The sequence below is a fragment of the Netta rufina genome (assembly GCF_964035555.1).
Source record: "Netta rufina genome assembly, chromosome: 2".
NCBI lineage: Eukaryota > Metazoa > Chordata > Aves > Anseriformes > Anatidae > Netta > Netta rufina.
In genome coordinates, this window is record NC_140124.1 from 132,342,457 (window position 1) to 132,357,926 (window position 15,470).

The following is a 15,470-nucleotide window of genomic DNA, read 5'->3' on the forward strand; positions in this document are numbered from 1 at the left end:
TAGTACTAGTGTATATATATGTGTATAGTAAATAATTCAATGAAATCACTGATTCTTCAGTTCTGTACTCAAGGAATGAGATGCATATTGTAAGTTTGATAACTACTACTACGGGACAGACTATATTGCATATGGAATGACTTTTTAGAGATGGGATGATGAAATTTGAATTTCAGTGAAATCAGACACACTTGTTTTCATAAATCCATGGATTTCACTACATCCCCTGTCAAAGAGTCCCTCCCCAGCTTTCCTGTAGGCTCCCCCTTATGTACTGGAAGGCCACTATAAGGCCTCCCTGGAGCCTTCTCTTCTCCAGGCTGAACAATGTCAATTCTCTCAGCCTGTTTTCACAGGATCAGCACTACATCAAAAGAAAGTAGCAAGCAATAAAGAAACACATACACATACACACAGAGATTAATAATAATAAAAACAAACAAACAAGCTGTTACTGAAACAAGCTTTCAAGTTACTTCCAAAGTTCAATACTCCTCCAGAAAAAGTTAGTATAAAATGTTTTATGCTTAAGATTTAATACCAAAACAAACAAGTAACATACAAACAAACAAAACAAGACTAGTAGATAGCATGGACTCAGAATTCAACATAATATTATTTTACTAGAAATACTAACAAACAATTTTAAACAAAACAACAGTTCCAAATTTTGAACAAATTTTGAAATTTAAGCAGTCACAATTTGTTTTTCCATTGACTTTGAAGTGGCATGTACCTATCAGAAGTGCTGTGCAGCCTGTCAAGCTTTCATCCTTGTTAGAATGGGCACAGGATGTTCCATGCTGTCATTCTGTGTGGCCTGTTGATACTGCCTGTATACTGTTGGTTATACAATGACTGGGACTGTGGTTTGTACACAGCATAAATCCCAATGTAAATGTAAATGGAAGCCTTTGCACAAGTGGCTCACTAGCTTTCAGCAAGTTATCTTCATGTAAAATTTCAGGAAAGATGTAATTTTCTTTGTTTAATGCAGCTGAAGTGTTGGACTGTCACCTGCTCTATTACCCAGATACTAATTGAGCTAAATTTGGCAGTCGGAGTTTTAAACAAAGTATTAAGTCGTTAGTAATGGAGTCAAGTCCTTTCTAGTACAGAAATGAGGCAAAATATTAACAATCTCTGGCACATAATTTTCACTTTCTCTTTTTTTTTTTTTTTTAATGCTAAAAATAGTTTCTTAAACATTAACAGGTCTTACTCTGACTGTGGGGAAGGCTTCTGTCCGTAATCATTAATGCTCATGAAATTTGTGGATACTTACTGTGTTACGTGCTCTTCCATCTGAGGGATAACTAATGTATAAAACATTCGTTTTTATTTTCTTCTGAATATACTACTTATAGCATAATATGATCAATGCTTCCCATGTTCTTGATTGTGTGTTAGAATTTAATTATTTAATATATATATTATTTTATTTTAAAAGGTGCACACTGGTGATGACTGCCTACCTCTCCTTCATATGTTTGTTTCCGAACTTGTGGAAATATTTTATGCAGCAGCCCTTCAATATTAATATTTTATTGGTACTCAATAAAGAGGCTTAGTTGTGACTAATGTACTCTATCTGTAGGCATCAAATCTTACATCTAATTCTTCTCTTAGGTCCATTAGTTTAAAGCTTGAAGAGCTATATATGTCAAGAGAACTAAAACAGCTTAGACTCACTTAAAATTTGAAAAGATTAAAATAAAAATATGCAGCAAAATTATAACATTTCTCCAGGAGAGAGAAATGAAAATGAACTTTTCATTACTCAAGCCTTATCATATCTTTGAGGGATAAGAGGAAGAAAATCTTTCTCCCTCCTCACCTTCTTAAGCCTTCAGGAAAAATTGTGAAAAGTCGTACTTTGTTTTAAAGCAGTCAAAACATTAAAAAAGCTACCTTTTATTTATTTTCCCTGCTTATTCCTCATCAAAGCTGTATAATGGTTATTATATATGTATCTATATAGAGAGAGAGTCAGAGAAACTAAATGGTTGGAAGTGGTCTTTTAGGAAACAAACAAACAAACAAACGCTAATACCACGGAAGGAAAATAAAAAGGGAGAACACCAAAAATCCAATTTGACTCAGTGGCTGGAAAAACTGATTTCAGTTAACTTCTGAATGGCACCCTGAAACTTCTTGTGAAGAGAGATGTTTTCTAAACGTTTTTACTCTTCCCTATTGTTTTCTTACTATCATTACAGGACTTTACTGGCACTCCTCTATGTAACAGAAAACAGTTAAAAAATGGTGTAAGGTATTTCAACACTCTTACTGAGGATGGTTTCTCAGCAAGGCACTGAATGTTTGCTGAGGCAACAAGAATTTATATATACTTTTTTCACATAAAACAACATTTACACACAAAAAAACACAAAACAACCAATAGAACAGACTACTGATATGATTTCAACAGCTCAAAATTTATCATTCACTGCTCATTGAAATAAAATATATTTTAATTATAACCTATAAAGTAAACTTTCGTTATAAGTTCATCTGAGAACTAAAGTGACCACATTTGCCACCTATTTGTAAAGGATGACATTAAAATAAAATGAATGCTTTGTTACTATCACAGAGGTTTATTCACCATCTTATATACTACCATTCTATTTGTATACCAAGAGGTTTGTAATGTATCCCTTTAAACTGCAAAACACATGTTGGAAATAAACATGTATAAGTTTTAAGAAAAGACAGCAACTACTCTTCCTCTGCTTCATATGTTTGTTTCAGGAATGTGAAAGACCAAGAAGGGTCCATTTTCATAATTTTCTTTTTGGATTGATGGGTCATTGTCATTGGTAGGTTTGGTAATATATGAACAAGTTGCGTAAAATATTGTTGCACCCCATGCAAATATCAGAGTATTTTGTCTGCATTTTCCATTCTAATAATTCTATTCAGAATGTCCCTCATTTTTTATGTCATTATGATGATATCTATTTCTACCACTCATATTTCCATATCCCCAGCAATAAACATGTATCATTTTTTCAAATTACTTGGGAAACAAATTTAAAAATACAGCAAAAACAAGTGAATTGTGAGTAGTAGGGGCAAGATGTTCATATTTATGCATGCCGAAATACTCATTAAGGGATTAACTGTTTCTCAGAATAAGAAATTTCCTCCAGGAGACTTTGATGCTGCTGCTGCAAGACATTATTTCTCTGCTCATGTTCCCATAGTCGATTCCTGTCAAATTACTACAGTAATTTCTTTTAATTGTTCATCCTTCTACAGACTAAGAGGCAGAGTGTAATCTCTTCTCCAGACATGCTAAAGAAGCAGATACGCACAAGATGAGAACATGTTTCTATGAGATTCCTGCTACAGTCTTTATTTTGTAATCCCAGATTATAACATAAAAATCAAAGAGAAGCAAATGGTAAACTGTCAAACTTTTCCAGTCAAAAGAGAGTATGTATTCTCTTTATATATAGACAAAAGTGAAAATTATTTCAAAAGTTTACAAATCACTGCCATAAATGAACAATTAAAAAAATATATATCCTTTGCTATGTCGCCACTTCTCACTAGAATATTCAGTGCTGTTAACTGATGGTAACTTGAGGGCACACTTTAGTTTAATGAGTTTTTTTTTTTTTTTTTTTCTCAAGACCAATGCAAATGTGACAAGTCTTTAAGAATCAGTTTTGTTCCCAACTTGGCTCAAGTTAATACAACTCCAAATGTGTAAGTAAACATGGAATTCATAAAGCATTAATTATATGTACCTAAGAATCACCATGCTTTAGTCTATCTTCCTGTGGAGAAGAAAATTATGTATCAAAAGAATGGAAGGTTCGTGTTTGGAAGATTCAGACCCACTAAACTATAAAATGGGTGTTTTGGACTGCTGTATTCTTTGTCTCTTATTTAACAGAAGAAATGAAGACAATCTTTCTGGCATGCTGCCCAACATGCCCAGTTTAGAAAACATAAAGTACTTCCTTTTGCAATTAAATATTTTTGTTTGTTTGTTTTAGTTTTTGTTTTTAACTTGCTGACTGATGCAAGAGATGTCCTCCCCTTTTCCTTTCTTTTACCACTTTCTAGCTTCTCTGTACTGCTAATTGAACAGATCATTTTCCTTTTAGTGAAATATATTGCTTCTTACAAAGCTGCCACTAATGTGTCTTTATAAGACTACTAGTGCTGGGTGTAGTAGCACTCTCCCCTCAAAGATCAATCACAAGGTGAATAAAGAGCCCAGTTTTTACAACCTGCAGGCTGGACCATAAACGTATCTTTGTGCATGGCTCTCTCACAGGGTGTTTCTTGAGCCTACTGCTATTGCAATGCCTGTTCTAAGGTCCTTTAAATTCCAAAACTGAGGGATGTCTGATCAACTCACCTCCCTTTAGGGCAGCCCTAAAATCTGTTTTGCTTTATTGCTTTTCAATGCAATAATGCATGTGCCAGTGGAATAAAATGATTTTTCCAATCCTGCCAGCATTTTAGGTAGACTCTTCCCTAAACCATAAATGATTGAATAATCATTCATGTCAGCTACTTTGCCAGAAAAGAATAACAAAAGATGACATCAGATTGAGGCTAGTAAGTGGGAAATTAAAGAGGATTTCCCCCAAAAACAAAACAAAACAAAACATTTTTGAGAAGCAGTAGAAACGTATGTCAATAAAGTAATGCTGGATATGTTATTTTGTTATTGTTCTATAGTGTTATTTTGTTGTTTGCTTTTCAGGTAAAGTTACTTCTTCTAAAATCATGAGATTATCTTCATTGCATTTTACCTGGAATGAGTCCAACACTTCAACTCCTAGCCTCAAATAAGTTTTCTTCATACTCATTCTATTTTGCATCTTCTATAATAGAAGATGCAAATCTTCTATTATACTCATTCTATTTTGCATCTTTGCACATTTCTAAATTTTGTCATAGCATAGAGCCGTTTGGAAGAGTCTTTCAATCTCTTCCCTTCTACAGCATTTGGCCGTGTTTAGTCTCTCAGCAAAATCATATGCTGCCTCCTTTACATGACCAGAATTGCAAAGGGCATGCAAAACTAATCCAGTTTTACTGCACGTGAAAATTAGCACACCTGGTCTTTTGTTACTGAAAACCATGAAATGAATGAACCAGTGGAATGTGCTAACTTTTGTGTGTCTTTGTGTGTAATGAGGATAAGGAAATTTACACTAAAGATTTTCCACTGTGAAACATTTAGTGAATTCTTGGCAGTTTCAAAAAGATTTCTCCAGTTCTACACGGATAATCTTCCTTTTCTTTAATTAAGCCTGAAACATTTTCTTTAGAATCATGGGCACAAAAGCAGGCAGCAGTTGACAGCTGACTATCTCCTACTATAAAATACAACAGAGCAAGATGAAAATAAAAGAAGTCAAGGAGAGGCAGAAACATTTTTGCTCCCCATCTGAATATGCAATGCTATTTGGATATCCGGGTCACCCTACTTCATTTGCCATATAGTTTTTCCATTTCTATTTTACTCTTCCTGAAACAGAAAAGTCAAGAGCAGTTCAGTACCAGTTACTTACTCAATTGTGTTCCTGTCCACTTTTCCTGTCATATTAATGCCATAGAACTGCTGCATGGCAGCTATAGCTGATTGCATGGTTTCTGCAGAGCGCAACACCGACATTCTGGGGTCAGTTGGTGGAAGGTAGCCATACTTTTGTAACCATACCTGCAATGACAAGTGCAGTGGCTATTAAATAGAAATTAGAGGTAAATAAAGTGTTCCCCTGTAATTAGTTTTGTATGATATATAATGAAGTTTCTGGTTCATCAAGCATAAATCCTGTTAAATCCTGTTAGTTTATTGGAGGTTTGGGTCTTCGGATTTTTTTTTTTTTGCCTTTTTTTTTTCCTTCTTTTTCCAGAGAAGAAATTCTTTGGGCCTTTCATTTCTTCTCCTTTATTAAAGATTCTGCTGTTCCCAGACTTACAGTGTTTTTTACCCAGGAGCCAGTTCTCTTTATTATCTGAAACTGCCTCCTTCAATTATTTTTTTAATGTACTTATTTATTTGAAGTTACAACTTAACCACCTATCCCTTGCTGTAGGCACTTCAAAAAAAATTTAAAGCAGGCAAAATGTAAAATCTACAATATATGCCACATATAATTGACTGTCCAACAGATACATAATAATATTTACCAACTATAATAAATCCACAATAGCTCTCACACAGTTACACTGCATTGTTCTCTACTCTCAAGGAATATGAAAGAGAGGGTGAGAAGAGATTCATTTTCCAGAATGAATATCAAACTCACATATTCATAAGCAAAGCAGGTGGCTGGGAAAGAGGGAAGGAGTAGTCTGTGCACACTTACAGGAATCTCCCTGGTAAGAGGATCCTCCTTTTCAGATCCAGATAGATTTAGTGCCAACTCTTTACGTTCATAATTGTGTATAAGTAAGAAGGAGAGGGCATGGTCCAAATAACTGAAAGCTGTGTGGATTACAGCCAATGTCTTAGTACACCTGGAAAAACTCTCTGCAACATGCTGTCCTCTTAAGGCAATGTTTCACAAATGAGTAGCTGCAGTTATCCCTAATGTCTTGAAGCATTCTCAAAATCCAGCCTATACAAAACACAGTGTAAGACTTTTAAGCTGATGAGAGAACTGATATATCTTTGAAAACGTCTTTGCTTCTCATGTGAGTAGAACTACTCACTACAATGAAAAGTGTACATATTGCCACTACACAAGAAATGGTTAAATTGTCCTCCTTTAGCTTCACTCTCCACAGTAAGAAAGCACATGCAACCCCATAAATCAGTTTTTCCATTCTTAAATGAATTAAGAAATTCAGTCACCTCTCTCAGATCTATCACATTCATGGATTCAGAATTGTTACGTTAATAAATTTTATCCACCTACTCTCCCCTTATAAGTGTGCCATGGGCTTTGTCTACCTTATACAATGCTGCTGGGTTATTTACCTGTTTATACACACAGTTTACACACATCCTGACACCAAACCATGCAATTGCAATTTTCAACCTTAAGTTTAGCTTGCAGAGTCCTGTCCATAGAAAGATAATCATGTTTGTGGTTCACTTCCATTTTACATATCCAAAAAACACCCTAAGCTTTCCAGAGAAGTACCTCAAGATGGAACAATTTGTTGTCATGTTTAACTTTACTACACAGTGAACATGAATTATAAGTTCACTTTGGCATAGTGCAATTAAAGGATCAAACCAGCACTAAAGATAGGGGAAATCTTCAGGTTATAAACTTGGATATTTCTAATTTAAATAGGTTTACATATCCAGAGACATACACAATCTCAAAAATGTTTGTGAGCTCTGCACAATGGGGAGACACAATACAGACAGCATTAAGATGTAGCCTAACCTCTGTCACCTTCACACTATCTCTATGTACAGGAGCCCTTCAGAATAAGAACAGAATTATATTTAATAGAATGATGCTCTTATTTCCCATTAAACTGAACAATTACAATCTGTAGCTACATCCAATTTTGTATTCTCCTGACTTCTTGCACTTTTCAGCTTCAAGGATGAACTTACGAACTTTACATTTTGTATTATTTTGTGTCATCACACCATTTAGCTTATGTGTCATTTTCTGCTGGAAGTCTACTTTTCCTTCCGTTACTGGAGGATGGCTCTGAAAGGCCAGCTTGGGGTGGAAGGTTGGCAAGATATAATATGTGGAAATGTAACCATGAAAGTAACAAATTAGTTTGATGCAGAGTGAGTTGATTTCAAGGTAATTTGTAGAGTTCCTCTGAATTAGTACTTACAAACAATATATCTAAGGATGGGGTTACTTTGAGATTCATCAAGCCATTAAAGAAAAAACGAGAAGAATGTCAAAATATACTAAAACAAATGATCACCTTAGGAAGAAAAATAATTCTGAGCAGCATATCACTGCTCCCAAAACTGATGCCACCTTCTTGCCAGCATTAATTTGGTATGCAGACACACAGTAGGGCTTTCCATAAAGTTCTCTTTTGTGTGTTAAGGGCACAAAAATTTCCTTGGTAGGCTTGAGAGACCACTTATCACCACTGAAAAACATCCTTACTGTGGCAAACTGAAGGAGATGGGTATGGGGTTACAATTTACCAGATTTACCAGAAGCTGAAGTTTCAGATACCTAAATTAGAAAGGGAGTAAGGAGAGAAAGAGAGAGAAAAAATGGCTTGGGGAACACTGCTCATGAAAGAAAGGCAGAGGAGTGGACAAACTGGAATTAAGAACAGTACCACTGCAGACACAGGAGAAAAAGAAAAAGAGGTGGCTCAGAAACAGCAGGAGCCTATTCCCTTTTAAAAATACAGGACACCCAATAATCACTCCCTAATGTTGAATAAAGGAAGTAGACCACCTGGCTCTTCCCTTACAATTCAAAATAGCAAATAAAAGACACAGTATGTCTGGAAAGTCAGAGGACAGTCAGAAAACAAGTTCCTTTTTCTGAAAATTCAGACTAATTGGCATCCAAGGCTAATAACTAGTGAATGCCTGAAAGCAAGCTCAGATACTACTAAAAGCTATTAGTGTTCTATAGTATTGTGCAGCATGAAACAAGACAAGAGACAACAAATCTGGTTTCTGTGTCATTCCTCAGATTTCCCAATTTTTTACTAAAGGATTTTGAAGGACCTTGGATCAGTATGCCAGGTGACTGAAATATGTGTCTAAGACTCCATTGTACACAGTCCAAAAGCTGGGAACTAGGAAAGAGAAACTTAACTTTAAAATTAAGTCCGGAATATAAAGGTGGCAAAAATATCAGAAAGGAAAAGAATGAGGCAGCCACAGCAGGAGAACAAATTAAAACAATTTTCTCACAGTCTTGTAATTTTGAGGCAACCTATTTAAGAAATTATGGCCAGAAGACTTTCTCCCTCACTCAGTAATGAAATTAAATGTCTCTCTGCCTTAACACACTTCAAAAATGTTAGCAAGTAATCTATCATTTTGAGGAACTTGTTTGTCCTGGAAAAAGGAACTAGTGAAGTGCATCCTTCTAACACATAATCTTTGGGATGCCAACAAAGACACTGCATGGACTCCAAAATAAGTGATATCTCACATTTCTTTATACAGTATAGGAAGATAAAATACCACTATTTCAACTGAAGCTTCTGAAGCTTCCTTATTCAGCAGCAATCTGACAGCCATGTTAACCTCTTACGGTAAGCACAGAAAAACACAGCTGCAAGACAACAGGCTCCACCACTTCCCTCTCTATTACAATGCTTTGCCATCCTCTGCGAGGTTTGCCTCAGAACTGAATCTCCCTTGTTGTAACTTAAGCCTATAGCTTCTCATTTTTACCTGGTGAAGGGAACTAATTATTCTTTTCCCCTCTGCAGCAGCCTTTTATATATTAGAACTCTCTTATGTGAGTCACTCTACCCTTTTATAATAAACTAAATGAATGCCATTTGTTTAATCTCAGAGACTTTTCATTGTTCACACTAACCTCTAGGAAACTAGAAGCTAAAATCTATCTTCACTAAGCATCTGCTTGCCCTAGATTTGTATATTGGTTCTTATTGTCCTATTAACAAACACTGGATTTTTAACTGAAGACTGTTAGATGTAATTCAGAAGGATGTGGACACTCAAAGGTTTGGTTTTGGACAAAAGTACAGAAATAAAATTAAACTAAAACTATTTTTTTCTCACTAATTGAACTTCAAGACTTACGTATCATTTATTTAGACATTTTAAAATTACAAAACCATGCTCTACATATGCTATGCCTTTTGCGTTAGAAGAATTCCCCCTACATAATTTAATTTCTTCCATAAGGAAAAAAATAAAAGTAAACAAAGCTCACAGGTGAAGAAATGAGAAATGCTAGGAGTTTGTAGAGGAACTGCAGGAATCTGTGGAACCCATAAGTACTTAGAACATGAGCTGTATTAACTTCCAGATTTAAGATGTCATTAGCCATATGCCTAAGGTTTTTTGATAGTTTGTGTGTCTCCTGCCAGGATGAGAACTTTTCATCTTTGTTTGTATCTGCTACTACCGCTATGCTATACCAATAATTTAGCTACAGAATAGATATCACTTTGTCATTCATCTGTATGTTTTCTCCTTTAAGGGAGAAAGTATGGGTTAATTTAAAATATATGAAATACAGTGGTGGACTTCAGTCATTCAGATCTTTGCTAGTTTGGGAAGAAAGAGTACTCTTAAAAACACCATGTTGACACCAGACGGTTACAGAAACAAAGATAATCGATATATCATAATAAAAGATTAAGAAGTGAGATTATTATGAAGAGTATCTGAGAGCTTTGTGATTTCTAAGATAGAATTTATCAATGAATCATCAGCGTTACTTAATGACTGCACAGTATAAGCTACAGTATATTTATGTTCTATAAAACTGAAACCTTAGTAAATCAAACAGGCTCAGAAAGCACAGATCAAAACAATTTCATGAATACCTTCATTAGTGCAGCTGCATATCATTATTATTCATGTATTCTTGTTCCTTTCTCAGATTTTATCATAAAAACAAAATTCCTGTAGGTACTGAGTAAAACTCAGATTTTTTAACTTCAAACTGTTTTTTTTTTTGTTTGTTTGTTTGTTTGTTTTTAAGGTACTTCTACTAAAAACAATTTAAGTGAAATTATTTAAAATGTCTGAGTAATTGAGGAGATTTATATTTTCAAAAAACATATATTTAGGAATCTAACTTTTACTGATCACCACAGGATTTAGCAGTTTAGGTGCTGATATCACCTTGAAAAGAACTTGAAAGTTTTACTATGATATAGATAAATAAGCCAAGTTCAGAATTAGTAACTGTATAGCCAGCTTAGTTCTCCATGTAGGCCAATTAATCGTACACCCTGCAAAAATCTGCAATTTCCAAAAAAAGTTAATATCTATCTGCTTTAGAGTTTGCATATCAGCTTGTTACTGCTACTGTGATACCATCTGAAACTGCCCTGGTGTTTATAAAGTACTATTGAAACTGATTCAATATGCTTAGAATCAAAAGAATAATATATCAATGATATTTTTTTTTCTTTTTGTCCCAGCCATGCTTGCATCCTAGCAACGTTGTATTGTTGCAAGTTTTTAATGTCTAATGGTACATTTTAGTTGCAGGCCTAACTTCTGCAGCCAGTAGTGACTTTTCAGTGGCAACTTGATAGATAGCCAGAGTAAGTAGTACAGAACTAAGCACTTGCACAGAGCAGTATAAGGAATTTTCTTCTGTTTTTCCTACCTCTTATCTCTGATTCCACCAATTTCTTACTGATGATTACCCTTTTTAACACCAATGTGAATTTACAGAACACAGATAATTATATATACCAGATAATTATGTATACACAGTATATATTGTGTATGGTATCTATATGGTGAGAGAAAATTCTTAGTGACATCCTTCCCCCCAAAAGCATATCAGACTAGAAGAATCCAACCTAGTCTATCAGAAGAGTCTAACAGATGTGAATACAAATTATGATAGACAACATAATAGCTTAATGGTCATGATCAGTTTGCTACCTATGGTTTAATTTGGGATAGCTAATATTTAGCAACTAAAACTGAGCTTGCACATTCAGAATAAGGTCTTTTGCAATAAGGTCTTAAAAGTAGAAAAAGCCTATAGGATATTTAGATTGCAGACCACACTGTAGTAAAAACTTAGATGTAGTCTTTGAAGCAGTAGATTTGAGCTCATAGTGGACCAGTGTTGTGGTTTTACTAAGCTGGGCAGCCAAGCTCCACCACAACTGCTCTTTCACTCCCCATCCTCAAAAGGAAAAGGGAGATAAAATAGGGTGAAAGGGGCTCAAGGGGCAGAGAAAATGGGATAAAAAGGGCTCAGAGGATGAGATAAGGACAAGGAGATCACTCAACAATTATTGTCACGGGCAAAACAGACAGCATAGAGAGATTAAAGAAATTTACTATCTATTACTAACAAGCTAGAGAAGTGAGAAACAAAACAAACTAAAACCACCTTCCCCCCCATCCATCCTCTTCTACCTCCTCCCTATGAGTGGCGCAGGGGAGCAAGGAATGAGGGCTGCAGTCAGTCCGTAACGCTTTGTCTCCGCAGCTCCTTCATGGTCACTCTCTGCCCCTGCTCCGATATGGGGTCCCTCCCACGGGATGCTGTCCTTTCCCAATTGAACCTGCGGGGGCTGCCCACAGGCAGTAGCTCTTCAAGCACTGCTCCAACATGGCTCCGTACCACGGGGTCCATCCCCCAGGAGCAAACTGCTCCAGCACGGGTCCCCCATGGGTGGCAGCTCCCCCCCATACCCCCTGCTCTTGCGTGGGCTCCTCTCCATGGGCTGCAGCTCTTTCCCAGGGCCTGCTCCTGTGGGTGCTCTCCATGGGCCACAGCCTCCTTCAGGCCACATCCACCTGCTCCACCGGGGGCTCCTCCATGGGCTGCAGCGTGGAGATCTGCTCCATGTGGGACCCATGGGCTGCAGTGGGACAGTCTGCTCCACCAGGGGCCTCTCCATAGGCTGCAGGGGAACTGCTGCTGCATGCCTGGAGCACCTCCTGCCCTCCTTCTGCACTGACCTTGGGGTCTGCGGGGCTGGTTCTCACTCTTCTCACTCCTCACTCTCCCAGCTGCAGTGTTGTTTTTTTTTGTTTGTTTGTTTTTGTTTTTGTTTTTGATCTTTTTGGATTTCAGTAAAGCTTTTGACACAGTTTCTGATAGGATTGTACTGGACAAAATGTCCAGTATACAGGTAGACAAAAACGTCAGACAATGGGTGAATAATTGGTTGACGAGTAGGGCTCAAAGGTCTGTGGTAAATGGGGCCACATCAGGCTAGCGGCTGGTCACCAGTGGGGTCCCCCAAGGCTCCATTTTAGGGCCAGTTCTCTTAAATGTTTTTATAAATGATTTGGAGGTAGGACTAGAAGGTGTTTTGAGCATATTTACTGATGATACTAAACTTGAAGGAGTTGTTGACTTTGTTGAGGGTGGAAAGGCCTTACAGAAAGACCTGAACAGACTGGAGAGCTGGGCAGTCACCAACCGCATTTAAAAAGTTTAACAAGAGCAAGTGCCAGATTCTGCATCTGGGACTGGATAAGCCTGGCTATATATACAGACTGGGTGACAAGATGTTGGACAGTGGCCCCGCAGAGATGGATCTGGGGGTTTTGGTTGATGGCAAGCTGAGTATGAGCCAACAGCGTGCCGTGGCAGCCAGGAGGACCAACCATATCCTGGGATGCATCAAGCACGGCATTGGTAGTTGGTCGAGGGAAGTGACTGTCCTGCTCTACTCTGTGCTGGTGTGGCACAAGTACTCAAGTACTGTGTGCAGTTCCGAGCACCACAGTACAAAAAGGACATGAAACTATTGGAGAGTGTCCAGAGAAGGGCTACTAAGATGATGGAGGGCCTAGAGGAGAAGACGTACAAGGAGCAGCTGAGGTCACTAGGTTTATTTGACCTGAAAAAAAGGAGGCTGAGGGGAGACTTCATCACAGTCTACAGCTTCTTCATGAGGGGGAGTGGAGGGGCAGGCGCTGATCTATTCTCTTTAGTGACCAGTGATAGGACCTGAGGGACTAGCGTCAAGCTGCGACAGGGGACACTCAGGCTGGACATCAGGAAGAGGTTCTTCACTGAGAGGGTTGTTATGCACTGGAACAGGCTCCCCAGGGATGTAGTCACTGCACTAAGCCTGTTAGAATTTAAGAAGCATTTGGACTGTGCTCTTAGTCATATGGTCTGAATTTTTGGATAGACCTGTGTGGTGCCAGGAGTTGGACTTGATGATCCTTACGGGTCCCTTCCAATTTGGAATATTCTATGATTCTATGATTCTAGCTCAGTGTTGCTACAGTTGGTTCATTAAAATTACCTGAGGCATCTCCACAGCTTTAGCATGGCATTTAGCCTTATAATTTTTTTTCCTATGCCCCGCTACAAAATGGGTGGGAAACTGAACATTCATATTATGTAAGTCTCAGTATGAAACCACATTTGCCAGTACATGTTCATGTATATTTCCTACAGGAAGTCAGGAGAGAGGGGACAGAGCCTGGAATTGCCCCATGCAAGTATATGGTGATCAATATCATTTTAAAAGCTCACACTTGCAGTGAGGAGTAATTCCACTTCAAGTCAAGACTGCATAAGATCTGCCTAGTTAGTGACTTGAACCAAAGATACAGCACAATTAAATAGGCAAAATATATTAAAAAATGATTGCTGATTTCCCAATATTTATGATTCTATTTTAGTTTAAATGTGCTAAATTCTTTGCTTTACTGTCACACTTGAATATGGAAAAAACACGTACCTTGAGAGCTGCAGTAATGAAAGAGGTTCCCAGTAAGTAGAAAAGGTAGGAACTGCATGTACTGCTGTGCTTCAGAGACTCAGAAATATGCTTGGAACAAGGGTCAGATATTACCCAGTTCCCAAGGCAGGAGTTACATTTTTCATTTACAGAGTGTCTGTACAGGGAGTGGGTTAGTGTTATAACAGATTACGATACGAATCTTTGCCATGGAAAGAAACTCTTTGTACCTTGATCATTCCCCATAACATTATACATATTTATAGCTGACTGTAGAATGTGAAACTTATTCATTAGTTTCTCAAGGAATATTTCTCCAGTCATGAATAGAAATCTCTGAAGAAGTCTGGCATGGACCCAGATCAGTGGAAAGACTACCACAAATAAAACTAACAGTTCTAGTAGATGTAAATACTCCTTCATACAGCTTATGTTAGGGAACACCATCCTTACATCATAGTAGAATTTCTATAGCTTCTTTGAAAATTTGAAAAGCAATGCTAAGGATGCTGTGCTGAATAATCAGGCTGTATAAGTCATGATTACTTACGAGTTTTATCTGATACTTTAAAGGCTATGAAGATGATAAAGGGACTGGAGCACCTCTCCTATGAGGGACAGGTTGAGAGATCTGGAACTCTTCAGCCAGAGAAGAGGAAGCTCAGGGGGAATCTTATCAATGTATACAAATACTTGAAGGGACGATGTAATGAGGATGGAGCCAGGCTCTTTTCTGTGGTGTGTAGTTCCAGGACAAGAGGCAATGGGCACCAGATGGAACACATGAGGTTCAATCTAAACATCAGGAAGCACTTCTGTACTGTGTGGGTGGCAGAGCACTGGCACTGGTTGCCCACAGAGGTTGTGGAGTCTTCCTCCTTGGAGATCATGGGAAGCTGCCTGGACATGGTCCTGGGCAACCTGCTCTAATTGTCCTTGCTGGAGCAGGGACGTTGGACCAGATGGCTTCCAGAGGGCCCATCAACCTCAACCATTCTGTGATTCTGTGATTCTAAACTGAAGCATCCGGAGAACTTGCAGAATCCTATTCATACTGGCTCAAACCTGTTCATACTGGTTCAGGGGAAAGTCCCTGAGGGACAAGAAATCTAGGTAAGTATTACATTATTGGTATTTTTATTGCATTTTGT

At 37.6% G+C, this 15,470-nt stretch overlaps 1 protein-coding gene across 1 annotated transcript in view; it reads right to left on the reverse strand.

Annotated features, from left to right (window-relative positions):
- MMP16 (matrix metallopeptidase 16) overlaps positions 1–15,470 on the reverse strand; it is a gene marked incomplete at both ends in the record, with an annotated part of 181,791 nt that overhangs the window by 85,828 nt on the left and 80,493 nt on the right. The window contains one exon of the mRNA XM_084281518.1: positions 5,544–5,692. Within this exon, the coding sequence (XP_084137644.1) occupies positions 5,544–5,692 (149 nt within the window). The remainder of the gene's footprint in view (positions 1–5,543; positions 5,693–15,470) is intronic.